We start from the raw sequence: 27,615 nt of genomic DNA, 5'->3' as shown, positions 1-27,615 counted from the left end.
TTGAGCCCCGGAGTTCGAGACCAGCCCGGGCAAAACCCAGTCTCTACAAAAAATACAAAAATTAGCTGGGCGTGGTGGCACATGCCTGTAGTCCCAGCTACTCTGGAGGCTGACGTGAGAGGATCACTTGAGCCCAGGCAGTGGAGGATGCAGTGAACCATGATGATGCCAATGTACTCCAGCCTGGGTGACAGAGCCAGACCCTGTCTCAAAAACAAAGAATCAAACAAAAAGGTAAGAAATCTTCCTACAGTTAGTTAGTATACATGTTGAGAACCAAAGTCAAGTGCAGGCTGGGCACGGTGGCTCATGCCTATAATCCCAGCACTTTGGAACGTTGAGATGGGTGGATAACTTGAGGTCAGGAGTTCGAGATCAGCCCGGCCAACATGGCGAAACCCTGTCTCTACTAAAAATACAACAATTAGCCGTGTGTGGTGGTGGGTGCCTGTAATCCCAGCTACTCAGGAGGCTGAGACATGAGAATAGCCTGAACTCGGGAGGCAGAGGTTGCAGTGAGCCAAGCTCGTGCCGCTGTACTCCAGCCTGGATGACAGAACAAGACTCCATCTCAAAAAATAAATCAATAAATAAGTAAGTTCAAAGCCCAGGATCTTTCCACCACACAATGCTGCCACAGAAAGAGTAGAGGAAAAAGGGGTGGGAGTATACAAAGAGAAAGAAACAGGGAGGGACAGTAGACCAGAAAATTTGAAGCAAGTAAGCCAGAACAGAAGGGGGAAGACAAGAAAGTAAGAAGAAAAGAGACCAGCAAAGAGGTAAGAGAGGTAATCAGAGTCAGAAAGAAGGCAGCAGTCTCTTACACAATAGCCTCATGGTGGGCTCTCTCTGCTAGCATTATTATCTTCTTTTCAGCCTCTTGTTCTAGTCGGTGCTAAAAAAGAAAATGGGCTGCTTAAATAATTACGCCCCTAACAACAAATTTTACTCATCAAAAGGTATTTATTTTAGAATGTCAAATAAAAAACTCCTGTCCCCATGACCTGAAAGAACTCCAAGCACTGGTGGAGAAGCCGACAAAGAGGACAGTGTGAACACAGGAACCTTAGGGTTCCTCCCCATTTTCCCACTTAAGGAAGCAATATGACATATAAATAGGGGAGAAAATTCAATTCCATGTTGGAAAGCAGAATGAGGAGGAATTTCTGCTAAATGCACTGAAATGAGAGTCATTCATTTATTCATTCAGGAATGGTAGCCCTCAGGACTAGGCTGTTCTCAGTAGCCTCTCCCTCTACTCCACCCTAATCTTGATCTCTTTTTTACTTGGTGTAGAAAATAAAAATTAGAAGTGCTTGGTCAGTCTAAAAATTACTATGAGCATTGTCCGGGCGCGGTGGCTCATGCCTGTAATCCCAGCATGAGATTTGGGAGGCTGAGGTGGGTGGATGACCTGAGGTCAGGAGTTCAAGACCAGCCTGACCAACATGGAGAAACCCCATCTCTACTAAAAATACAAAATTAGCCCGGTGTGGTGGCACATGCCTATAATCCCAGCTTCTCGGTAGGCTGAGGCAGGAGAATCACTTGAACCCGGGAGGCAGAGTTTGTGGTAAGCCAAGATCGCGCCATTGCACTCCAGCTGGCCAACAAGAGTGAAACTCCATCTCAAGAAAATAAATAAATAAAAAATAAAAGAATACTATGAGCATTAATAATTACCAGACTGTTTTAGATACTGAAATTCTGTAGTGAACAAAACAGACAAGGTCCCTGATCTCATGAAGCTTATATTCTAGGGTGAAATCTAAACAATAAGCAATAATTATCATGTTTTGAGCATTTACTATGTGCCAGGAACAGTTCTAAGAATGTTACATGTATCATTTATTTGTCACAGCAACCCTATTATATAGATACTACTATTATGCCCAAAAGCAGGGACTGAGGAAACAGAAACAGAAAGGTTGGCCGGGCCTGCTCGCTCATGTTTGTAATCCTAGCACTTTGGGAGGTCAAGGCGGGATGACTGGAGCTCAGGAGTTCAAGCCCAGCTGAACGACATAGGGAGACCCCATCTCTGGGAGTATCCCTCTGTTGCCCAGGCTAGAGTACAGTGGCGTGATCTCAGCTCACTGCAACCTCTGCCTCCTGGGTTCAATCGATTCTTTCACCTCAGCCTCTCGAGTACCTGGGATTACAGGCACCTACCATCATGCCCAGCTAATTTTTGTATTTTTGTAGAGACGGGGTTTCACCATGTTGGCCAGGCTGGTCTTGAATTCCTGACCTCAGGTGATCCACCCGCCTCAGCCTCCCAAAGTGCTGGGATTACAGGCATGAGCCACTGCGCCTGGCCAAAAAAAATTTTTTTAAATTAGGCATGGTGGTGTGCACCTGTGGTCCCAGCTACTCAGAAGACTGAGCCAGGAGGATTGTATGAGACTGGGAGGTAGAGGCTGCAGTGAGCCATGGTTGCGCCACTGCACTCCAGCCTGGGTGACTCTGTTTTTAAAAAAAAAAAAAAAAAGAGAAGAAGTTGGTGACTTGCCCAAAGTCACAAAGCTAGTAAGTGGCAGAGCAGGGATTTATATGCAGGCAATCTGATATTATACAGTCCCCTAACAAGTAAACAAATAAAAAGAATTAATAGACTGTGATAAATGCTATCAGTGAAATAAATGGGGTAATAAGGTAGATAGTAACTAGAGGAGGTCGTTTTATTATTTATTTATTTATTTATTTTATTATTATTGTTTTGAGACAGAGTCTCACTCTGTCACCCAGGCTGGAGTGCAGTGGCATCATCTCGGCTCACTGCAACATCTGTCTCCCGAGTTCAGGTGATTCTCATGTCTCAGCCTCCCAAGTAGCTGGGACTACAGGCGTGCACCACCATGCCCAGCTAATTTTTGTATTTTTAGTACAGACAGGGTTTCACTATGTTGGCCAGGCTGGTCTCAAACTCCTCTCCTCAAGTGATCCGCCGGCCTTGGCCTCCCAAAGTGCTGGGATTATAGGCGTGAGCCACCGTACCCAGCCTCATTTTAGATTGGAGTTTAGGAAATCTCTCTCTAAAGAAATGATATCTGAGCTCTAAATAAGAATGATCCAGAGCTGGAGGAACAGCATTCCAGAAGGAGGGACTAGCAATATAAAAATATGGCTGTAGAGGCCAGGAGTGGTGGCTCACACCTGTAATCCAAGCACTTTGGGAGGCCGAAGCGGGCAGGTCACCTGAGGTCAGGAGTTCGAGACCAGCCTGGTCAACATGGTGAAACCCTGTCTCTACTAAAAATACAAAAATTAGCTACTCAGGAGGCTGAGGCAGGAGAACCAGTTGAACCCAGGAGGCAGAGGTTGCAGTGAGCCGAGATCATGCCACTGCACTCCAACCTAGGTGACAAAGTGAGACTCTGTCTTAAAATATATATATATATATATAAATGTAGGACAGGGCTTTGTGATTCAAAGAACAGAAAGAAATAAATGGGAAAATCAAACCAAACACCAATGATCTGGGAAATCCTTTATATGGCCGGCTGGGGCATGCTGAGGTATAAAGTAAATGAACAGGCCGATTGGAAAGCCCAATGCCATGAAGCTGCAGCACCAGGGCTCAAACCAGCACAGGAGAAATATCCATGAAGTTTGTACCTAACATGGAGAGGCAGACCCTGCTGTGATGTCCAAACCAACATTCATTCCCATCCTTCTTTTTCCTCCCCAGCTTCCACTAATGGCGAGGAAAACAAACATTCACTTTCCCAGTAGTGTGTGTGTGTGTGTGTGTGTGTGTGTGTGTGTGTATAAGAGAGAGAGAGAGAAACAGAGCGAGAGAGAGAAAGAGGAAGAGAGAGAGAGAAGGACAGGGTCTTACTCTGTCATCCAGGCTGGAATACAGTGACACAATCATGGCTCACTGCAGCCCCGAATTCCTGGGCTCAAGCAATCCTCGAGCCTCAGTCTCCAGAGTAGGTGGGAGAACAGTGTGTGCCGCCCAGCATTCTTTATAACATGGTTCCGGTCAGTGAGATGTAAGATGAAATGTGCTAACAGCTTCTGGGAAAGTTGTTATGGCTTCCAGATAAAAGGGACAGACACAGCTGGAGCCTCCCTTCTTGTCTTGAACACAGAGCTTCAAACTGCAGTTAACTACCTTGTAACCATGAAGGAAAGGCCAGCAGCCATCTGCTCTCATATATAAAAATCCTATTTACATAAGCACTGTTACTCGGGTATTCTGTAAACTGACCAACTCTTTCTAACCTTTATTTTCTACACCAAGTAGAAAAGAGATCAAGATTAGGGTGGAATAGGAGAGGCTCCTGAGAACAGCCTATTCCTGAGGGCTTCCATTCCTGACAGTGCCAGGGAGGGTCTCAGAGGGAAAGCACCAGGGTGCTGCTCTTGCCTTATTTCCTCCAGGTTATTCCATACACAAACTGGAACCTAGAGCCACTTTCTATAGCAATTCCTTTTATCTAAACCCCATAGGAGCAAGGCATGGTAGCTCATGCCTGTGATCCCAACACTTTGGGAGGTCAAGGCAGAAGGATTGCTGGAGCCCAGGAGTTCGAGACCAGCAACATAATGAGACCCCATTTCAGTTTTGTTGTTGTTGTTGTTGTTGTTTGAGACAGAGTCTCACTTTATCACCCAGGATGGAGGGCAGTGGAGCAGTCTTGGCTCACTGCAACCACTGCCTCCTGGGTTCAAGCAATTCTCCCGTCTCAGCCTCCTGAGTAGCTGGGATTACAGGTGCACACCACCATGCCTGGCTAATTTTTGTATTTTTAGTAGAGATGGGGTTTCACCATGTTGGCCAGGCTGGTCTCAAACTTCTGGCCTCAAGTGATCCGCCCACCTTGGCCTACCAAAGTGCTGGGATTACAGGAGTGAGCCACCACACCAGGCCCAGCAAGACCCCATTTCTACAAAAAATAAAAATTAGCTAGGTGTGATGATACATGCCTGTAGCCCCAACTACTTAGGAGGCTGAGGTAGGAGGATTGCTTGAATCCAGGAGGTGGAGGTCAAGGCTGCAGTGAGCTGTGACTGAACCACTGCACTCCAGCCTGGGCGACAGAGCAAGACCCTGTCTCAAATAAACAAACAAGCAATCAAACAAAACCTCATTTGCCCCACCCTCAAGTGCCTACATTCCTACCAATTTCTGAAAGAATATATTTAATTATTCCCTAAGAATAAAAAGTTAAAGAAAGGATTAAAATAAAGAACAACCATGAGGCCTCTGAAAGAATTCTGTAGAAGTGTTCCAATGTACTTCCCACAATTCGGAGAGTTAACTTCAGAAACACAGAAATTAAGTTGGAGTTGGAAGCTGTGTTGTGCTAAGGAACTTTTTTTTATTTGAGAAGGAGTCTTGCTCTACCACCCAGGATGGAGTGCAGTGGTGCAATATCGCCTCACTGCAACCTCTGCCTCCTGAGTTCAAGCAATTCTTCTGCCTCAGCCTCCTGAGTAGCTGGGACTACAGGCATGTGCCACCATGCCCGGCTAATTTTTGTATTTTTGTAGAGATAGGGTCAGGCTGGTCTCGAACTCCTGACCTGAGACGATCCACCTGCCTCGGCCTCCCAAAGTGCTGGGATTACAGGCGTGAGCCACCGTGCCCAGCCTAAGCAACATTTTTTATTAACATCTTTAGCTCGGCTTGACTAAGGAAACATCTTTGCACACATACGAGAGTGATTTCTCCACTCCCATCTTCCCTATATAATGGGAGTACACATAGCTTTAGTCTCACCAGGGGAGTATCAAGCTGAGGGAGACATGTCCCAAAGCCTTCAGAAGAGGACAAGAATCTCTGAATGAGAGAGAAAACAAGGACTAGATATTGAGATTTCTAGAAGGTTTTATTTTCCCTCATTGTATTGTGCTATAATTTGATAACAATCTTCTAATCTTCTATTAAGATACCAAATGGAAGGCTGATGTTTCAGAATGCATATAAATACACTTATGTTCTAGTAAACAAAACATTTTAAATTAACCCTAACAATCTGTACCTTTTCTTCAAAAAATCTGCTTTCCAGTCTTCTAAGAGTCTCCTGATGTATCCGCTCTGTGTTTCTTAAATTCTCTTTCAGCTAAAATTAAAATAACAAACAAACAAAAATGATCAATAGAAAATGGGGGTCATTGAGCACATTCTCAGAAAATTATCAATAAGGAAACGCTTTCTGTTATACGTTACCTCTTAATCCTGAACACACAGAAAAAATCTGTGTTCCTGCCTCCGAGTACCAAATTTCCCTCAATCTTCTACAGATTGATAACATTAGTACAGTAGTCCTCCTTATGTGCAGTTTCACTTTTTGCAGTTTCAGATAACTGCAGTCAATGATTTTTCAAAAATATTAAGAGGCTGAGCACGGTGGCTCACACCTGTAATCCCAGCACTTTGGGAGGCTAAGGTGGGCAGATCGCTTGAAGAAGTCTGAGACCAGCCTGGGCAACATGGCCAAACCCTGTCTCTACAAAAAATACAAAAATTAGCTGAGTGTGGTGGTGCACACCTGTAGTTCCAGCTACTCCAGAACTAAGGCTGAGGTGGGAGGATCACTTGGGCCCAAGAGGGAGAGACTGCAGTGAGCCCACATTGCTCCAGCCTGGGCAACAGAGCGAGACTAGTCTCAAAAAATATATATATATATGTTTTGGAAGAGAGAGAGACAACATTAACAAGACTTTAAAAATTAGTATCAACATACAAGTTTATAGAAATATGTACTATCCTACTATCCCATTGTATGTGGAGATGGATTTTTCATCTACCATTAGACTCCCTCAAAAATCTATAAATTAATAAAGCTTTCAAAAGGTAAGTAGGCAGCACACACCACAAACCTTTAAAAGTTCATGTTCATTAACCCATAAATTCTACTAAGAAGTTATCCTAAAAACTAAAGATAGAGGTTGGGTACAGTGGCTCATGCCTGTAATCCCAGTACTTTGGGAGGCCGAGGCGGGTGGATGACCTGAGGTCCAGGAGTTCCAGACCAGCCTGACCAACATGGTGAAACCCCCGTCTCTACTAAATACAAAAAAAAAAAAAAAAATTAGCCGGGCATGATGCCACATGCCTGTAATCCCAGCTACTTGGGACGCTGAGGCAGGAGAATCGCTTGAACCCAGGAGGCAGAAGTTGCAGTAAGCCGAGATTGCATCATTGCACTCCAACCTGGGCAACAAAAGTGAAACTCCGTCTCAAAAAAACAAAAACAAAACTAAAGATATAGAAAAAGATTTCATTCCTTAGATGATCCCCACAGTTTATAATAGTGAAAAATTAGGAAAAAGTCCAAATGTCCAACAGCAAGCAACCAATTAATAAATTAAGATATATCTACCCAATGGAATTCCATGCATCTATTGAAAAAACGTTATAGAAAATATTTAATGGCATTGAAAAATGTTCACAATATATAAAGTGAAAAATCAGGTTAACAATTTATATCATGACTTCACTTTTGTAAAAATAACATATAGCTATTTTTAGAAGTTTCTACAGCAAAGGAAAAAAGAAACTATACAATCGTTACATAGTGTAATTGTAAGGGATGGATCATTTTTATTTTCTAATTTTATCAGCCAAGCTAAATTTGCTGTAATGAGTATTATCATTTTGTCAAAAGAAGACTAAAACTATTTAAAAAATAATAACTGCAATCTAACAATATATGCAATATATGCTTCTTCGGTTAATCGGGTATATGGAAAACATTTTTTTCTTTTTCATTTCTTTCTTCTTTTTTTCTTTTTTTGGAGACAGGATCTGGCTCTGTTTCCCAGGCTGGAGTGAAGTGATTTTTTTGTAGAGATGGTGTTCTGCCACGTTGCCTAGGCTGGTCTTGAACTCCTGGGCTCAAGTATTCTACCCACCTTAGCCTCTCAAAGTGCTGTTATTACAGGCATGAGCCACTGTGCCCAGCCAGAAATAATTTTTTTCTTTAAAACATACACTTTGAATACCTTTTGAGAATCTCAATTTAGTTTTCTTTGCAATTTGTATAATGAATTCTACATACACAGTATAATTGATTTTCTTTCCTAATGTATACCTCCTAATTTAAAATTCATGGACCCTCACACCTGCCACAATTCTGCCACATTTGGGATTCCACAGAACCACCTTATTCGTTCCCATAAGCCAATATCTTTTGAATTTTAAGTCTTCCTCAAAGGCACACTTTGAAAGGTCTGAAATCTATTTCTCCACTAGGTGGAAACACTGTTCTTTAAAAAAATTACAACATGGGCTACTTGAATATGTACAACTAGTTCTTAATTCATTTGAATTCAGAATGTATATCTGTATATAGGCTATTTTAAGAGTTCATGAAAAGTTAATTATGTTGATTCAATCTACAGCATTTTCATATAAAACATAACTTGTATTCCTTCCAGAAAAGTTGACATTCCTTATGTTTTTAACAAAAGACCCGCTCAGCATTTAGCAAAGATTAATTCAACATTACTATGTATCTTGTATTTCAATGAATACAAAGGACAACACTGTTCACACCTCAAGTGAGTGCAATCTATTAGGGGAGATAAGATAAATGATACATAAATATAATATCAAGACAATATCTTTAGGTACATAAAAAGACAAGATAAAAAAGACAGAATGGGGCTAAGTGGTATAAAAAAGATAGAAAATGCTATGGGAACATACAGAAAAGAAAATTATTCCTGTTTTTTTTTTTGAAACAGAGTTTCGCTCTTGTTGCCCAGGCCAGAGTGCAATGGCACGATCTCAGCTCACTGCAACCTCCGCCTCCCAGGTTCAAGCGATTCTCCTGCCTCAGCCTCCCGAGTAGCTGGGATTACAGGCATGTGCCACACCAGGCCCAGGTAATTTTGTATTTTTAGTAGAGACAGGGTTTCTCCATGTTGGTCAGGCTGGTCTTGAACTCCCGACCTCAGGTCATCCGCCTGCCTCGGCCTCCCAAAGTGCTGGTATTACAGGCGTGAGCCACCATGCCTGGCCGAAAATTATTACTTTTAAACAGGACTCTAGGAGAAGACCTCATGGAGAACACGAATTTGAGCTGAGCCTTTGAAAGACAGGTGGCTGGGCATGGTGGCTCATGCCTGTAAGCCTAGCACTTTGGGAGGCCCAGGCAGGCAGACTGCTTGAGCCCAGGAGTTCGAGACCAGCCTGGGCAACAGTGAAACCCCATCTCAAAAAAAAAAAAAAAAAAAAAAATTAGCCAGGTGTGATGGTGCGTGCCTGTAGTCCTAGCTACTCAGGAGCCTGAAATAAGAGGATCACTTGAGCCCAGGGAAGTAGAGGCTGCAGTGAGCCATGACTACACCAATGCACTCCAGCCTGGGTAAAAGAGCGAGACTCTGTCTCAAGAAAAGAAAAAAGAAAAAAAAAAGAGGCCAGGCGTGGTGGTTCACACCTGTAATCCCAGCACTTTGGGAGGCCGAGGTGGGCAGATCACAAGGTCAGGAGATTGAGACTATCCTGGCCAGCATGGTGAAACCCTGTCTCTACTAAAAAATACAAAAAATTAGCCGGGCATGGTGGCACGTGCCTATAGTCCCAGCTACTCAGGAGGCTGAGGCAGGAGAATCGCTTGAACCTGGGAGGCAGAGGTTGCAGTGAGCCAAGATCATACCACTGCACTCCAGCCTGGGCAACAGAGCAAAACTCTGTCTCAAAAAAAAAAAAAAGAAAATATTTTAATGGGCCAAGATCTACCAGGAATATATTTTAGATAAAAGACAGTGTGAACAATGAAACAAAGAGACAAGATTTCAGGGATTAATGAATACTCATTTTGGGTGAATTAAAGGAAGTATGGAGGTGGATGGGTGATGTAGTAAAAGGAGATAATAATGTTCCCAGATAGGTACAGGGTCTTGACTTTCACATTAAGGTGTGTGGACAATATTCTGTTTACAGTGGAGGAACACTAAAGACAGCTTTTTTTTTTTTTTTTTTTTTTTTTTTTTTTTGAGACAGAGTCTCGCTCTGTCACCCAGGCTGGAGTACAGTGGCATGATCTTGGCTCACTGTTACCTCCGCCTCCCAGGTTCAAGAGATCCTCCTGCCTCAGCCTCTGGAGTAGCTGGGACTACAGGCACATGCCACCATGCCCGACTAATTTTTGGATTTTTTAGTAGAGACAGGGTTTTGCCATGTTGGACAGGATGGTCTCAAACTCCTGACCTCAGGTGATCCACCTGCCTTGGACTCCCAAAGTGCTAGGATTACAGGTGTGAGCCACTGTGCCTCACCTAAAGACAACTCTTGAAGGACGTGATCAGAACTGTGATATTTCAGGCCAGGTGCAGTGGCTCATGCCCACAATCCCAGCACTTTGGGAGGCCGAGGTGGGCAGAGCACCTGAGGCCAGGAGTTCTTGACCAGCCTGGCTAATGTGGCGAAACTTTGTCTCTACTAAAAATACAAAAAATTAGCCTAGCACAGTGGTGTGCGCCTATAGTCCCTGCTACTTGGGAGGCTGAGGCACCAAAATCGCTTGAACCCAGGAGGTGGAGGTTGCAGTGAGCAGAGATCGCGCCACTGCACTCTAGCGTGGGCGATAGATCAACACTCCATCTCAAAAAAAAAAAAGAACTGTGATATTTTAAAAGTATTCCTGTAGCTGTGTATACACTGGACTGCAGCAGTATGGTAGTTTTAAAATGTGTCTATAAGTTCTTTGACACTCTTCTCTTCAAATGATGGAATCTAATTCCCCACTGCTAGGAATGTGGGCCAGACTTAAGGATTCACTTTTAACTATTAATAATAAAATATGGTGGAAGTAATGCTGTGTGACTTTGAAGGCTAGGTCATGAAAAAGATAGCTTCTGTCTACATCCCGCTCAGATTACTCACTCTGGGTGAAGTCATCCACCAAGTTATAAGAACACTCAAGCAGCTTATAAAAGGGCCCATATGGGCTGAGCATGGTGGCTCACGCCTATAACCCAAGCACTTTGGGAGGCCGAGGTGGCCAGATCACTCGAGGTCAGGAGTTCCAGACCAGCCTGACCAACATGGTAAAACCCTGACTCTACTAAAAAAAAAAAAAAAAAAAAAAATTAGCTGGGGGTGGTGGTGCACGCCTGTAATCCCAGCTACTCGGGAGGCTGAGGCAGCGAGAATCGCTTGAACCCAGGAGGCAGAGGTTGCAGTGAGCTGAGATCGTGCCACTGCACTCCAGCCTGGGTGACGGAGTAAGACTCTGTCTCAAAAAAAAAAAAAAAAAAAAGGGCCCATATGAGGAGAGGTCTCCCACTAATCACCAGCACCAACTTAACAGCCACTTGAGTGTGCCTCCTTGGAAACAGATCCTCAAGCTCCAATCAAGCCTTAAGATAGATGACTGAAGCCTGTGCTATACTAAAGTATTTCCCCCAGAATCAGCAAATGCTACAAATAAGGACCATTTTTTTTTTACAGAGAGCTGCACATCACTGTTTATATAATTTTTACCATGTGACGTGCTATTTTATGCACTTTACAAATATTAACTCATTTAATCCTATAACAATTCTATGAAATAGTAACTCTTGTTTTATTTTACTTTTTTTTTTGAGACATGGTCTCACTGTCACCCAGGCTGGAGTGCAGTCGTGCAATCACAGCATACTGCAGCCTCAATCTCTTGGGCTCAAGTGATCCTCCCACCTCAGCCTCCCAAGTTGCTGGGACTATAGGCACGAGCCACTGTGCCTGGCTAATTTAAAACATTTTTTTGTAGAGTTGGGATTTCACTATGTTGCCTAGGCTAGTCTTGAACTCCTGGCCTCAAGAGATTATCCTGCCTTGGCCTCCAAAATGCTGGGATTACAGGCATAAGCCACCATGCCTGGCTGAGATACTAACTCTTACTATCCCATTTTACAGATAAGAAAACCAAGGTATGGAAGAGTTAAGTAACTTGCCTATAGTCACAAAGCTGATTTCAGCTACTTGTTCCTGGCACTCCCCTGTGCCACTTATTGAATTATCAGTAATGTAATAAAACTATATTCTAAGCCGAGGAAAGTAAGAGAAAGAGTACAGCAAGGTAACATAAATTTTCTGAAAGTACTCAGTGTTTCTCACCCTACTGACCCCTACCATAGAGCCTTCTAAATTTCTCTAAAACTATCATTCATCAGCCTAAACATTTTTCTTTAGAAGTCTGCTACTTTTTCCCTGAGGTTTTCTAAGAACTTGTAGTTTGTTTCTTACTGAAGTCAATCCAAAGGGTTACCTGCTGATAAACATAGGAGGATGTGTTGTCTGAGATTTGGTGAGTTCCCAAGGAAATCAATGCTTAGAAAAAGAGAAGTCTAAAGTCAAGACCTTTGGCATCCAGTCTGTCTTCTCCTTTTTCTCTCAAATAATTTCTAAAATGTCAAAGAGAGTTCTTTGCCGTCTCACAGGAGTAAATGTTTGTGAAGGCTTCTGTAGGCATTAAATAGTTAATTCTAATTTCCTTTTTGTAAAAAAGGAATGAAACTTACATCATCTAACTCTCTCTCCACTTGGATTTTTCTCTTCTGGAATTGTCTTACTGCTTTCAGCTCTGTGTGAATCATGCCAATTTCTTTGGCTTTTTGATGGAACTGTCCCTCTAGTTCATTAATTTGCCTGGTATACTTTTGTTCCTGTATTCAAAAAAGAGGTAAACGAGTTAGGAAAAAGAACAGAAGTCCCACACAGTCATGTTTCATTTGAAGCCTTACGCCATTTGCATATCTTCTTTGAAGAAATATCCCCCCTTTTTTCTATTTTTATTTATTTATTTATTTATTTATTTTATTTATTTTGAGATGGAGTCTTGCTCTGTCGCCCAGGCTGGAGTGCGGTGGCGCGATCTTGGCTCACGGCAAGCTCCACCTCCCGGGTTCATGCCATTCTCTTGCCTCAGCCTGGGACTACAGGTGCCCCCCACCATGCCTGGCTAATTTTTTTATATTTTTAGTAGAGACGGTGTTTCACCATATTAGCCAGGATGGTCTCGATCTCCTGACCTCGTGATCCACTCACCTCGGCCTCCCAAAGTGCTGGGATTACAGGTGTAAGCCACCGCACCTGGCCTTTATTTTATTATTATTATTTTTTTGAGATGGAGTCTCACTCTGTTGCTCAGGCTGGAGTGTAGTGGCGTGATCTCAGCTCACTGCAACCTCTGCCTCCCAGGTTCAAGCAATTCTCCCTGCCTCAGCCTCCCGAGTAACTGGGATTACAGATGCCTGCCACCACGCCCAGCTAATTTTTGTATTTTTTAGTAGAGATGGGGTTTCACGATGTTGGCCAGGCTGGTCTTGAACTCCTGACCTCAGGTGATCTGCCCGCTTTGGCCTCCCAAAGTACTGGGATTACAGGCATGAGCCACCGCGCTCGGTCCCCCTTTTATTTTTGCATAAAGTTTTCATTTCTGTAAAAAGATACCATCTGCATTGAATAAGAAAAAATTTTGGAAAAGTTTCTATATAGAAAGGAAAAAATGCAGATGTTTACTAAAAAGGGATATGAGAAGACTAAACACACCTTTTATCTCTGACATAAATAATACCCGAAACTAGTTAAAATTAATTGGCTAGGAGTCAAAGGGAGTGTGGTAAATATCCCTAATAAAGAGGAAGGTAGGAGAAAGAAGGAGGATGAGGAAGGAAGAGGAGGGAGAAAAAGGGAAGGAGACATAAAAGACTGAGAGGAAGAGAAGGAGAAAGAGGAGGAGGAGAGGGAAGTGAAAGCAAGAGGACAGAGAAAAGGAAGGGGGGAAGAAGGAAAGGCCAATAACAACAAATGAACAAAAGGTACTAAAAGAAATGCAAATGGCCTTCAAATGTGAAAAAAAAGTCCAATCTAGCTCCTAATAAGAGAAATGTAAATTGGGCCAGAGGTGGTGGCTCACACCTGTTAATCCCAGCACTTTGGGAGGCCGAGGCAGGTGGATCACGAGGTCAGGAGTTCAAGACCAGCCTGGCCAACACTGTGAAACCCCACTTCTACTAAAAATACAAAAATTAGCCAGGCATGGTGGCACGCACCTGTAATCCCAGCTACTCAGGAGGCTGAGGCAGGAGAATCAATTGAACCTGGGAGGTGGAGGTTGCAGTGAGCTGAGATCACGCCATTGCACTCCAGCCTGGGTGACAGAGCAAGACTCCACCTCAAAAAAAGAAAAAAAAAAAAAAAGAGAGAAGCGTAAATTGAAAAATACCCATTTCTCACCTATCACATTGCAAAAATCAAGTTTGAGGCCAGGCACAGTAGCTCACACATGTAATCCCAGCACTTTGGGAGGCCAAGGCAGGTGGATCACTTGAGGTCAGGAGTTCAAGACCAGCCTGGCCAACATGGTGAAACCCTGTCTCTACTAAAAATACAAAAGTTAGCCAGGTGTGGTGGCAGGTGCCTGTAATCCCAGCTACTTGGGAGGCTGAGGCAGGAGAATCACTTGAACCCGGGAGGCGGAAGTTGCAGTCAGCCGAGATCGTGCCACTGCACTCCAGCCTGGGAGACAAGAGCAAGACTCTGTCTCAAAAAAAAAAAAAAAAAAAAAAAAATCAACTTTGAGAATAGACTCTGTTGGTAAAGCTGTGAGGAAACAGGCAATCTCATGCATGGCTAGTGGTATTACAGAACAGCACAATATCTATAAATGGATATTTGGCAATACCTAGAAAAATTATATATTTTTCTTTGGTCTAGCAATACCACTTACAGGAATCTATCCCAATGACATAATGGCCAAAATGTGAAAAGATACATACATGAAGCTCTTTACTGGCACATTCATTGTAATAGAAAAAGACTGGAAACAACCCAACTATCCATCAAAAAGGGACTGCTACGAGCTGTATGTGTGAACCCAAAAAATCCTATGTTGAAGCCCTAATCCCCAGTGTGATGGTATTTGGAGGAGTGACCTTCGGGAGGTAGTTAGGTTTAGATGAGATCATGAGGGTGGAGCCTCCATGATGGGATTGGTGAAGAAAGAGATGGAAAAACCAGAGCTTTCTCTCTCTGCCAAAAGTAAGGATCCAGCAGGAAGTGGCCATCTGTGAACCAGAAGAACGGCCTCCACCAAGAACTCAACCATGCTAGCACCCTGACCTTCTAGCCTCCAGAATGATGAGAAATACATGTTTGTTGTTTGAGCACCTCAGTCTATGGTATTCTGTCATAATAGCCTGAACTAAGACAGGGACCATTTGAATAAACTATGATATATCCACACAATAATCATCACACAGCTATAAAAGGGAATGATGCCAGGCGTGGTGGCCTACACCTATAATTCCAACACTTTGGGAGGCCAAGCTGGAAGGATCGCTTAAGGCCAGGAGTTCAAGATCAGCCTGGGTAACACAGGGAGACCCCATCTCTACAAAAAATACAAAAATTTGCCAGGTGTAGTGGTACTAGCCTACAGTTCCAGCTACTCCGGAGGCTGGGTGGGAGGATCCCTTGAACCCAATAGTTTGAGGTTACAGTGAGCCATGATTGTGCCACTGCACTCCAGCTTGGGCAACAGAGGGAGACCCTGTCTCAAAAAAAAAAAAAAAAAAAAAAGAAGAGAAAAAGGGAATGTCTCTACATACTGCTATGGAGTGATCACCAAGGCATACTGTTAAATAAAAAAAGCAGGTGCAGGTTTATGTATATTGCATGCTACCTTTTATCTAAGAAAGATTTTATATATAACCTATATATATAAAATCTCCTTATATATAATCTCTCTCTCTATATATATATATATGTTTATGACTTTTTTTTAGCTTTTCTGATAAGGAAACAATTTTTTAAGCAACCTTTTTTTTTAAAGAGAGGATAAAACACAAAATAAATAAAATGGTTTTCTACAGGGAGAGGGAGAAGACAGTGTGGAAAAGACATGGATAGGAGTTGGATTTCTCAGCACTTTGGGAGGCCAAGGCGGGCGGATCATGAGGTCAGGAGATCGAGAGACCATCCTGGCTAACACAGTGAAATCCCGTCTCTACTAAAAATACAAAAAATTAGCCGGGCATGATGGTAGGTGCCTGTAGTCCCAGCTACTCGAGAGACTGAGGCAGGAGAACGGTGTGAACCCGATAGGTGGAGCTTGCAGTGAGCAGAGATTGCGCCACTGCACTCCAGCCTGGGCGACAGAGCGAGACTCCATCTAAAAAAAAAAGTTGGATTTCTCGACGTGCAACTTGTTTTACAGACTTTAGAACCATGTAAATATTTTACATAATTTTATAGGCAAAACTAATTTTTTAAAAAGCAACCTCTAAAAAAAATTAAATTAAAAAATAAAAATAAATAAATAAAAAGCAACCTCTAAGTCAGGTGTGGTGGTGTATGCCTGTAGTCTTAGCTACTCGGGAGGCTGAGGCAAGGAGAACTGCTTGAGGTCAGAAGTTGAAGACCAGCCTGGGCAATACAGCAAAACTCCCATATCTAAAAAAATTAAATAAATACAGTAGAATGAAAAAATAAAAAGCAACCTCTAAAAATCAAAAGCAAAATGTGTTGTTGAGTTGGTGGCATAACCTCATAGAAAAGAATTTCAAATGGTTCTTAAGCCTTGCAATTTTATCATAGATCCTTACTGGTATATATCCTAAGGGAGAAAAATGCCCCCCAAAATCTTAAACTGTTTTCAGGAATTTATTTTTGGTGGTAATATTAGCATTCTGAGATTGATATATTGGGGTTTACACAACTAGGTAATTATATTGGTATCAGTAAGAATAAGGACTTTTGGCAAGGGATAAAGGAGATACAGATAAAGTTAAGTAAAAATTCTATATTCCTGCATGTAAACTGAAAGTATTAGTATAGAGTCATGATCTATTTTAATATTTTAAAAACTTGTATCTCCTAGATCCATCCACTGAAAAGCATTAGAAACAATAACAAATTCAGTATCAGGAAGCAATCTTAATATTATATGGTTTTTTACAATAACTTATTTTTATAATATGTTGTTTTTAAACTTTTTTTTTTTTTTTTTGAGATGAAGTTTCACTCTTGTCACCCAGGCTGGAGTGCAATGGTGCGATCCTGGCTCACTGCAACCTCTGCCTCCCAGGTTCAAGCAATTCTCCTGTCTCAGCCTCCCGAGTAGCTGGGATTATAAGCGTGCACCACCACGCCTGGCTAATTTTTAAATTTTTAGTAGTGACAAGGTTTCACCATGTTGGCCAGGCTGATCTCGAACTCCTGACCTCAGGTGATCCGCCGCCTCAGCATCCCAAAGTGTTGGGATTACAGGCATGAGCCATCATACCCAGCCTGGTTTTTTGAATTTCTATACAATCAAGCTTTAAGGTCATTAGCCTGCCCAGAGAACTTACTCACTCACTGTCATTGGGTCTTAAATACCTGAGCTTGCCAGAAACCTGACCATCCAGTAAGTGGAGTATTAGTACACATAGATAACTCACCAATTTATCCTTCTCCTCTTGGGCTTTTTCCTTTGTTTCATTTAATTGCTGTTTCAGTTTTTCAATCTGTTGAAAATCAAAATACAGGGTCATGAAGATAAAGAAACTGCTCTATGTCTACCTTTATTAAGTAGACTAGTTTCACACAATACTAAAACCAATATGGCAAAAGAGGTGAGTGAGGTGGAAAGAGAAGAGGGGACAGGAAATTTCCCATACCTTCAACCTGCTATTGCCAGTTTCTAAAACCTGGCTATCATCAGAAGTACCTGGTCAACTTTTTTGTGTGTGTGTGTGGTTAAAAATAAAAGCAACATTAATACCAGCCTGACCAACATGGAGAAACCCCTTCTCTACTAAAACTATGAAATTAGCCAGGCGTGGTGGCACATGCCTGTAATCCCAGCTACTCAGGAGGCTGAGGCAGGAGAATCTCTTGAACCTGGGAGGCAGAGGTTGCAGTGAGCCGAGATGGCGTCATTGCACTCCAGCCCAGGTGACAGAGCAAGACTCTGTCTAAAAAAAAAAAAAAAAAATAGAGATGGAGTCTTGCCATGTTGCTCAGGCTGGTCTCAAAGTCATGGGCTCAAGTGATCCCCCTGCCTTGGCCTAAGTGCTGGGATTATAGGTGTGAGCCATAGCGCCTAGCCAAGACGAGTTTCAAGAAGAGTACAAAAAATTCCCATACTATTCACCCATATACATTAATTTTGCCGCATTTGCTTTCCATTTGTGTGTGTGTGTGTGTGTGTGTGTGTGTGTGTGTTTCTTTAGTGGTAAAGGGTAATGTCAATTTCAAGATGACCTTTTACCCCAGAAGACTTCAGTATCTATTTCCTTATTTCTTTTTCTTTCTTTTTTTTTGAGACAGAGTCTCACTCTGTCGCCCAGGCTGGACTGCAGTGGTGCAATCTTGGCTCACAGCAACCTATGCCTCCTGGGCTAAAGCAATTCTCCTGCCTCTGCCTCCCAAGTACCTGGGACTATAGGCATGCGCCACCACGCTTGGCTAATTTTTTGTATTTTTTGTAGAGACAGGGTTTCACCATGTTGGCCAGGCTGGTCTCGAACTTCTGACCTCAGGTGATCCACCAGCCTCAGCCTCCCAAAGTGCTGGGATTACAGGCATGAGCCACTGTGCCTGGCCTTTCAGTATCTATTTTTGAAGAAAAAGGGCCTTCCCTTTTACAAGCACTATAAAATTATAAAGATCAGGAAGTCTAACATTAATATACTACTATGTAATATATACTCTATATTTAAATTCTGCTACAATTATCCCAATAATGTCCTTTATTGCAATTTTTTATTTTTCTTGTCTACAATACAACCCTTGATCATGCGTTGCATTTATCTGTCATGTGTCTTAGTCCCCTTTAATCTGGAACAGTTTCTCGATCTTTGTTTTTAAATTGACTTTTTAAAAAGAATACTGGGCAGGGTTGGGCTTAGCTGATGCTTCTTCATGAGTAGATTCAGGTTGTATGTTTTTGGTAGGCTATATATAGTACCTAAGTGATGATGTATCCTTTTCAGTACATCACATCATTAGGTGATTGATGCTAATTTTAACCAGTTGGTTAAGGTTGTGTCTGCCCACTTTCTCCACCTAAAAGTTATTATTTTTTCTTCTGTGATTATTAAGTAATTTGTGGGACGATCTTTTGAGACTATGCAATTATCCTCCTCATCAAACTTTCACCCAGTAGGTTTTAGCATCCATTGATGATTCTTGACTGATTCAGTTATTACTATGATGCCAAATGGTGATTTTTCTAACTCCATCACTCCTTGGAAATTTATTAATTGGCATTCTTCTGCAAAAAAAAAAAAAAAAAAAAAAAAAAAGCTGGGCGAGGTGGCTCATGGCTGTAATCCCAACACTTTGGGAAGCTGAGGCGGGTAGATCACCTGAGGTCAGGAGTTCGAGACCAACCTGGCCAGCGTAGTGAAACCCCGTCTCTACTACAAACACAAAAATTAGCCAGGCGGGGTGGTGGCACACCTGTAGTCTCAGCTACTCAGGATGCTGAGGCAGGAGAATCCTTTGCAGTGATCCTTTGAGGTTGTAGTGAGCCAAGATCGCACTACTGCACTCCAGCCTGGGTGACAGAGCGAGACTCTGTCTCAAAAAAAAAAAAAAAAAAAAAAAAAAAAAAAAAAAAAAAAAAAAAGGCTTCCTTTCTCCCTTATTTATTCATGTATGTGTTTATTAGTAGTACACACTCGTGGATTTTTATTTCATTCAATAGGTTATAATCTATTACTGTTGTTATTTATTAGGTTAGTGCAAAAGCAACTGCAGTTTTTGCCTTTTTTTTTTTTTCCCTTTGAGATGGAGTCTCACTCTGTCCCTGAGGGTGGAGTGCAGTGGCGCAATCTCAGCTCACTGCAACCTCCACCTCCTGGGTTCAAGCGATTCTCCCGTCTCAGCTTCCTGAGTAGCTGGGATTACAGGTGCGCACTACCACACCCAGCTAATTTTTGTATTTTTAGTAGAGACAGGGTTCCGCCATGTTGGCCAGTCTGGTCTTGAACTCCTGACCTCAGGTGATCTGCCCACCTTGGCCTCCCAAAGTTCTGGGATTACAGGTGTGAGCCACTGCACCCAGCCATTTTTGCTATTATTTATTAGGTTGGTGCAAAAGCAATTGTGGTTTTTGCCATTCTTTTAATGCACCAACCTAATATTTTGATTGTCCCAGATTTGGCCAATGGGAGCCCCTTCAAACAAGGCCATGTCCTTTAAAATTTTTTATTTTCTGGCACAATAACATATTCCAGACTCTTTTTTTTTTTTTTTTTTTTTTGAGGTGGAGTTTCACTCTTGTTGCCCAGGCTGGAGTGCAAAATGGCATGATCTTGGCTCACTGCAACCTCCGCCTCCTGTGTTCAAATGATTCTCCTGCCTCAGCCTCCTGAGTAGCTGGAATTACAGGTGCCCACCACCACACCTGGCTAATTTTTGTATTTTCAGTAGAGATGGGATTTCGTCATGTTGGCCAGGCTGGTCTCAAACTGCTGACCTCAGTAATCCACCCGCCTTGGACTCCCAAAGTGCTGGGATTACAGGCATGAGCCACCGCCCCCAGTCTCTTTTTTTTTTTTTTTGAGACAGAGTCTCACTCTGTTGCCCAGGCTTGACTGCAGTGGCACAATCTTGGCTCACTGCAACCTCTGCCGCCTGGGTTCATGCAATTCTCGTGCCTCAACCTCCCAAGCAGCTGGGACTGCAGACACGCACCACCATGCCTAGCTAATTCTTTGTATTTCTAGTAGAGATGGGGTTTCACTCTGTTGGCCAGGATGGTCTCAAACTCCTGGCCTCATGTGATGCACCCCCCCCACCACCCTGCCACTCAGCCTCCCAAAGTGCTGGGATTACAGGCATGGGCCACCATGAACAGCCCAGCCTCATGTTTTATATTCCCTGTTCCAGTCCTGAAATCAACCATTTCCCCAAGGAATGCTGGTTTGTTTTAGAAGGGAATCTGAGTAGCTTTTTAAACTAAAGACTTGTTGACATGGTTGTTGACACAAGTGAGATACTATGTACAATGTTTTAGACCACCTTAGGAAAAAATCTAGATATTCTAAAAAATAAACTGGGACAATCCTAAATCACATAAAACAGGTGTGACATTCAATGAGATTATTCTGTGATTAATTCAGTACAGCATTAAATTCTCTTAAGGGGAATCTCCTAATTTTGTTCATAATAAAATAGTTTTCAAAACACATTTCATTTCTATTATTTCTATAATTAACATGACTATAAACAGTTTAAACAAAGTTTAACAACATAACATTTTTCTAGTATATAGCAAAATGAGTAACAAAACTATGGGAAAGCTAGTTAATGAGGATATATTTAGTCTACTTTGTTTCTTCCTCCCAAGGTTGTTTCTTTTGGTTTAATGGCAATCCATGATTATAAAAATTACCCACCTGTTACTGCCAGATGCTGCCCTTTGATATAAGGAGGCGGATGAGAATCAGGAAGTACAAGTGATACTGATGTAGACCAATAACAATGAGCTATTACAAGCCACAAAACAAAGCATCTAAGTAACACATTTGGAAATTATTTCTATGGTTGACTAAAAAAACTTACTTTAGAACAATACTTTATAGCGGGCAATTTAATAATACCTACTATTAAAAGAGTAATTTTAAAAATAAAAATTGGCCAGGTTTTGTGGCTCATGCATGTAATCCCAACACTTTGGGAGGGTGAGGTGGGCGGATCACTCAAGGCCAGGAGTTCCAGATCAGCCTGGCCAACAACATGCCAAAACCCCGTCCCTACTAAAAATACAAAAAATAAAATAAAATAAAGATAGAAATTTCTGGACCAGGTGCTATTGCTCACGCCTGTAATGTCAGCACTTTGGGAGGCTAAGTTGGGAGGATTTCTTGAGCCCAGGAGTTCGAGGCTAGCCTGGGCGACATGGCGAAATCCCATCTCCACAAAAACTACAAAAAAATCAGCCAGGCATGGTGGCTCATGCTTGCAATCCCAGCACTTTGGGAGGCCAACGCGGGTGGATCACTTGAGCTCAGGAGTTCAAGACCAGCCTGGGCAACATGGCGAAACCCTGTCTCTACCAAAAATACAAAAAATTAGCCAGGCATGGAGGTGCGTGCCTGTAGTCCCAGCTACTTGGAAGACTGAGGCAGGAGGATCATCTGAGCCCGGATGTCGATCCTGTGGTGAGCCGTGATCATACCACTGCACTCTAGACCAGGCGATACAGAGAGACCCTGTCTCAAAAATAATAATAAAGTAATAATAATATGAGACAGAGTTTTGCTCTGATGTCCAGGTTGGACTGCCGTGACATGACCATGGCTCACTGCAGCTTCAACTTCCTGGGCTTAAGTGATCCTCCCGCCTTAGCCTCCCGAGTAGCTGGGACTACAGGTGCACACTGCCACGCCTGGCTATTTTTTATTTTGTGTAGAGCCTGGGTCTTGCTTTGTTCCCCAGGCTGGTCCTGAACTCCTAAGCTAAGTTATCCTCCAGCCTCTTCCTCCCAAAGTGTTGGGATTATAGGCATGAGCTACCACACCCAGCCTGAATTTCCACTTTTAACACCCACTAGGGGTGTGACTTTGGGCAAGTTACCTGTCCTTTCTGAAAGCCAATTTCTTCATCTGTAATATGGAAATAACAATATTATAGCTACACGGGGTCATAAAAATAATTAAATAGGAGGTTAGTAAAAGAATCAAGAGAGGTAAAGCACCCAGTATAGTACATTGTAGTGGCTCCAAAATGTTAGTTCCCTTCCCTTTTTCTTTTCTTTTCTTTTCTTTTTTTTTTGAGATGGAGTCTCTCGCTCTGTCGCCCAGGCTGCCAGGCTGGAGTGTAGTGGTATGATCTCAGCTCGCTGCAACCTCTGCCTCCCGGGTTCAAGCAATTCTCCTGCCTCAGCCTCCCGAGTAGCTGGGACTATAGGCACATGCAGCCATGCCTGGTTAATTTTTTGTATTTTAGTAGAGACGGGGTTTCACTGTGTTACCCAGGCTGGTCACGAACTCCTGGGCTCAGGCAATCTGCCCACCTCAGCCTCCCAAAGTGGTGGGATTACAGGCGTGAGCCACCACACCCGGCCTCCTTTTTTCTTCCAAATATAAAATGATAGCTTTACTCTCAACACTTTAATAAGGTACAATAAGATACAAGATTCAACTGGCCAAAAATAAAAATAAAGATTCAACTTGCTGGGTTCAGAAAGTTATCATGGATTATCAGTGAACTGCTTTACAAATTTTTAAAACTAAAAATCAGCATCAAAAAATATATAGATCACATACCATGCTCTTATCCTTAAAATAAAGTAGATCATAAAGTTCCCTTATGATCATCAATCTCTGTTTGCTTCAGACAAGAAAACGTGCAACAAGGATTGAAAATAAAAGAGAGCCGATAACAGTAAAACCATTCTGAAAAAGTGTCTTGCTTCAAACAGAGTTAAGGTCAAATGAAATGTCTTAAGTATATGTTAAGATTTCAAGGAATTAAAAATCTTTGAAATACATAACCACATCAGCATCACCATAGAGGTAGTTAATGAGGCCGAGGAGGCTTTCTACCTACCTACCATATTATCTTTCTCCTGATCCTGCTTCTTCAGGTAACTTAATACTGACATTATGTCTTTCTCCATTTTACATTGCTTTTTCTTTAAGTCCTCATTACTTTTTGCCAGTATCCGTGAAGTATCACGATACTTAATCCTAGAGAGTTCTGTGACTTCCAACCTGGCCTCCCAAAGGGAGGCATTGGCCTTGGCTCTGTCCACCACAGATTCATCTGTTTTTATTAACTTCCTGCATGGGAAGAGGATATTGACAGTATATGACTATTTATACAACTCTAATATGCAGATAGTATATAACTCTATTATATTACTATTAAATTTTTCTCTTTTTTTATTTGTTTTGCTTGGCATTGCCTGGCACACATGATCAAATATTGTTGGAAGAATAAGTTAATAAGAAATACATATTCACATTTGAAAAAAGAAAAAAAAAGAAATACACATTCACTTGTATTCACATAAGATAATTAAGTAAGTGCCTCTTCCTGGAGGAGGGGAGCCCTGGAGCATAACTCGAAAAGACTGGTAAAACAAAGGGAAAAGACAGGATAAGCCAAACTCATTTCAGAAAGCTTTCATATCTTTTTTTTTTTCTTTTTGAGACAGGGCCTGGCTGTGTCACCGGGCTGGAGTGCAGTAGCACGATCTCGGCTCCCCAGAACCTCTGCCTCTTGGGCTCAAGCCATCCACCCACCTCAGCCTCCCAAGTGGCTGGGACTACAGGTTCATGCAACTATGCCCAGCTAATTTTTGTACTTTTTGTAGAAATGAGTTTTTGCCATCTTGCCCAGGCTGGTCTTGAACTCCTGGGCTCAAGTGATCCTCCTACCTCAGCCTCTGAAAGTGCTGAGATTACAGGTGTGAGCCACTGCGCTTGGGCAGTTTTTATACCTTTTCATTTACTTATTTGATTCTCCCATATTTATTTTTTTTTAATAGAGATGGGGTCCCACTATGTTGCCTATGCTGGTCTCCAACTTCTGGGCTCAAGTATCCTCCCACCTTGGCCTCTCAACGTGCTGAAATTACAGGTGTGAACCAGTGCCCTAGCCTGATTCTCCTGTAGTTAAACTATCTTTTCTATTCCTACTCACTCAGTGCTGGACTTTGGTTCTTTCCACTGCAAACCCATTATCTCTGTTCAGTTTCTGCATGATGATACCCATTGGTAGTATAACTGTGATCTCCCACCCATTTTACCCTCCACTTTTGAGTGTGTTTTTTTTTTTTTCTGGGGGAGGGACGGAGTCTCACTCTTTCACCCAGGCTGAAGAGCAGTGGCACGATCTCGGCTCACTGCAAGCTCCGCCTCCCGGGTTCATGCCATTCTCCTGCCTCAGCCTCCCGAGTAGCTGGGACTACAGGAGCCCGCCACCAGGCCCGGCTAATTTTTTGTATTTTCAGTAGAGACGGGGTTTCACCGTGTTAGCCAGGATGGTGTTTTTGTTTTGTTTTGTTTTGTTTTGGGCTAGGTCTTGGACAAAAAGTCAAGTCACTAGGGCAAATACGTTAAATAGTTTATCAGCTGGTGCCACAGTTGACCGGACTTTTTTTTTTTGAAACAAGATCTTGCTCTGTCATCCAGGCTGTAGTGCAGTAGCACCATCACAGCTCACTGCAGCCTCAACCTCCCAGGCCCAAACGATCCTCCACCTCAGCCTCCTAAGTAACTGTGACTACAGGCATGAGTTAGCATGCCCAACTAATTTTTAATAAAAATTTTTGTAGAGACAGGGTCTTCCTATGTTGTTCAGGCTGGTCTTGAACTCCTGGGCTCAAGTGATCTTCCCCCGCTCAGCCTCCCAAAGTGCTGGGCATGAGCCACGATGCCCCACCCACCGGGCTTTAAGGATGCCTGAGAAACCATAATCATTTATATAGAGGTGGAGAGGAAAAAGGATGGATTCAAAGATTAAAGTGGTAAAGGAAGAGATTTTTCTAAATATTTATTGTATAAGCATTAACAAAACACTCCCCCTTATATATGGTAGGTACCATGATATATAAATATGTACATATTTAAGAATATTTCACCTGTATTTGAATTCTAAATATTTTCACACATATGTACATGTGGACCTTTCTATACTGCCACCCTCCACATCCACTTTCCTACCTCTGGTTCTCAGTCCTCTTCCACAGAGGTAATGGGTTTGCAGTGGAGAGAACCAAAGTCCCACTTTCACCTTTTGTTCTCTTCAAATTAAGGCCAGCTCCATTCCCAACCCCTCAGCCTGTTATAGCTGTTGATGTCCCTTTCTGGCATGATTTAGGCACTAGTGATACACTGTCTCACTACGACCATCCAGGTATCAGGTCTGAGTGGCTCGAAGTACTTGATGCGACAGGGCATGGTGGCTCACGGCTGTCATCCCAGCACTTTGGGAGGCCGAGGCGGGTGGATCACCTGAAGTCAGGAGTTCGAGACCAGCCTGGCCAACATGGTGAAACCCTGTCTCCACTAAAAATAAAAAAATTAGCTGGGCGTGGTGACGGGTGCCTGTAATCACAGCTACTCGGGAGGCTGAGGCAGGAGAATTGGTTGAATCCAGAAGGCAGAGGTTGCAGTGAGCTGAGATCGTGCCATTGCACTCCGGCTTGGGCAACAAGAGCAAAACTTGGTCTCAAGAAAAAAAAAAAAGTACTTGATGCAAGAAATTAGACACTCTAATAGGACCACTGATACTCACTGTAGAAACAAAGCCAGGTTTCTCAAACAATGGGTCATGGAAAATCCAAGGAATAAGGTCTCTTACCCTCAGTGTTCCTCATTGTTCAAATGTGTACTGTAGAAGCATGGTCAAAATCTGAAAACATATGTTAGTGAGTTCTAGGAATGTGATAAGCCCTTGGCACTTTAAGGGCTAGACTAACTGTGCAGTTATGTAAAAACAAAAAAAAAATACCATAAAAGAATACTTACATTAACAAATGGGAAGAAAAAAGCCACATATAAGTATGTACATTGGGCTATCGTTTTATTAAAAAAGAATACTCCAAAATATAGTAGTGTTTATTTTTGGATAATGAGACTACAGGTGATTTTTGTTTTCTCTTTTGGTACTTCCCATGTTTCCCAAACTTTCTGTACTGAGCATGAATTACTCTCTTAAGTTACTTTACAAACATCTCAAGTTTGGTGCCAACTCTGTGTTCCCATATATGGTGTTGTTGTTGGACACCACGTATGACTCCAACGTGTCCAGAAACCACCGGGGTCCCCCAATAGGGCTAGTAGCAATCTAGCAGCAACTCCAGGCCTGTAAGGGGTTAGTGCTAGAACATTACCCACCTCAGTGGCTCTGATCAGTTTGGGAAAACCTCAATAATTATCCAACTTGGTAAAATACTTTAGGTGTCCCCTTTGAACCAAAAGAGATCTCTGAAAAGGCCCAAGGAACTACTTTATACATCCTCTACACGTTTAAGATAATCTGAACCACATAGTAGAGATCTGCCAGACTATGGACATGGGAGCTGTAATCCTCACAAGCCGGGAGAGCCGGAGAGGGTCCGAGTGGGCGGGCGCGGGGGGCGCCAGATTGCCAGCCCCAGACCCGAAATCCCAGGCAGGCCCAGGGAGAGGGGACTCTCGGGTGGCTTCTCCTTACTTCGTGTCTTTGCCTTTGCTCTTGCCTTTCTTTTTGTCCTTTCCCTTCGACGGCATCTTGGCTTCCCCAGGGGCTCCGCTGTCGTAGTTGCCCAGCCGCGGCCGCCCTGGCCGGCTCTGTCTCCAAGGGAACCGGGACGCCGAGCTGGCAATGCCCCGCCCGCGCCGCTGACGGCGCGCGGAGAGCGCACGCACCCGTGACGTAGCCCAGGCGCCGCGGCGCGCGGGGTGGGGCGGAGGTCGCGCCGAGGGCGGCGGGCTGCCGCGCAAGGGTGGCGCGCGCGCGGTGAGTGTGCGAGTGTCGGCGGCGCCTGATCCTCTACGTGGGGCCCGGGCTCTGCGGGCGGGAGGCGGGAGCTGGCAGCCCCAGGCGGTAGCGCTTCGTCCTGCGGCCTGGGTGTGTCAGGAGTCGCTGCGGTCGGGGCGCCCTTGCCTCAGGAGACTTAGATCCCCGCTGGTCCGCCCGTCCCGCCGCAGTGGTCTGAGCCGCAGCCCTTTCCCGTGCCGCCC

At 43.2% G+C, this 27,615-nt stretch overlaps 2 protein-coding genes across 47 annotated transcripts in view; one reads left to right on the top strand and one right to left on the bottom strand.

Annotated features, from left to right (window-relative positions):
• The window catches only part of BBOF1 (basal body orientation factor 1), a 63,520-nt gene extending 36,191 nt beyond the window's left edge, over positions 1-27,329 (bottom strand). For 3 of the 27 annotated variants that reach the window (XR_010151213.1, XR_010151212.1, XM_016926386.4), the window contains exons 1-7: positions 27,107-27,230; positions 26,252-26,302; positions 23,496-23,724; positions 17,389-17,454; positions 12,466-12,609; positions 5,994-6,074; positions 825-895 (exon numbers count right to left, since the gene is read on the bottom strand). Coding sequence is in view for 22 of the 27 variants with exons in the window: in XM_016926386.4 (XP_016781875.1) it covers positions 825-895; positions 5,994-6,074; positions 12,466-12,609; positions 17,389-17,454; positions 23,496-23,561 (428 nt within the window). In the remaining 5 variants the exon portion in view is untranslated. Of the gene's footprint in view, positions 1-824; positions 896-5,993; positions 6,075-12,465; positions 12,610-16,277; positions 16,400-17,388; positions 17,455-21,336; positions 21,427-23,491; positions 23,725-26,251; positions 26,303-27,106 lie in introns of those variants that run through there. The other 24 variants (XR_010151211.1, XM_063793661.1, XR_008539265.2 and 21 more) reach the window with 21 other exon arrangements.
• Positions 27,302-27,615, top strand: part of ENTPD5 (ectonucleoside triphosphate diphosphohydrolase 5 (inactive)) — a 58,233-nt gene continuing 57,919 nt past the window's right edge. For all 20 annotated transcript variants that reach the window (XM_063793698.1, XM_063793695.1, XM_054666694.2 and 17 more), the window contains exon 1: positions 27,302-27,391. The gene's annotated coding sequence lies outside the window, so the exon portion shown is untranslated. The remainder of the gene's footprint in view (positions 27,392-27,615) is intronic.

This window comes from Pan troglodytes, chromosome 15 (assembly GCF_028858775.2).
Source record: "Pan troglodytes isolate AG18354 chromosome 15, NHGRI_mPanTro3-v2.0_pri, whole genome shotgun sequence".
NCBI lineage: Eukaryota > Metazoa > Chordata > Mammalia > Primates > Hominidae > Pan > Pan troglodytes.
This window is presented reverse-complemented; position numbering and strand designations above follow the sequence as displayed.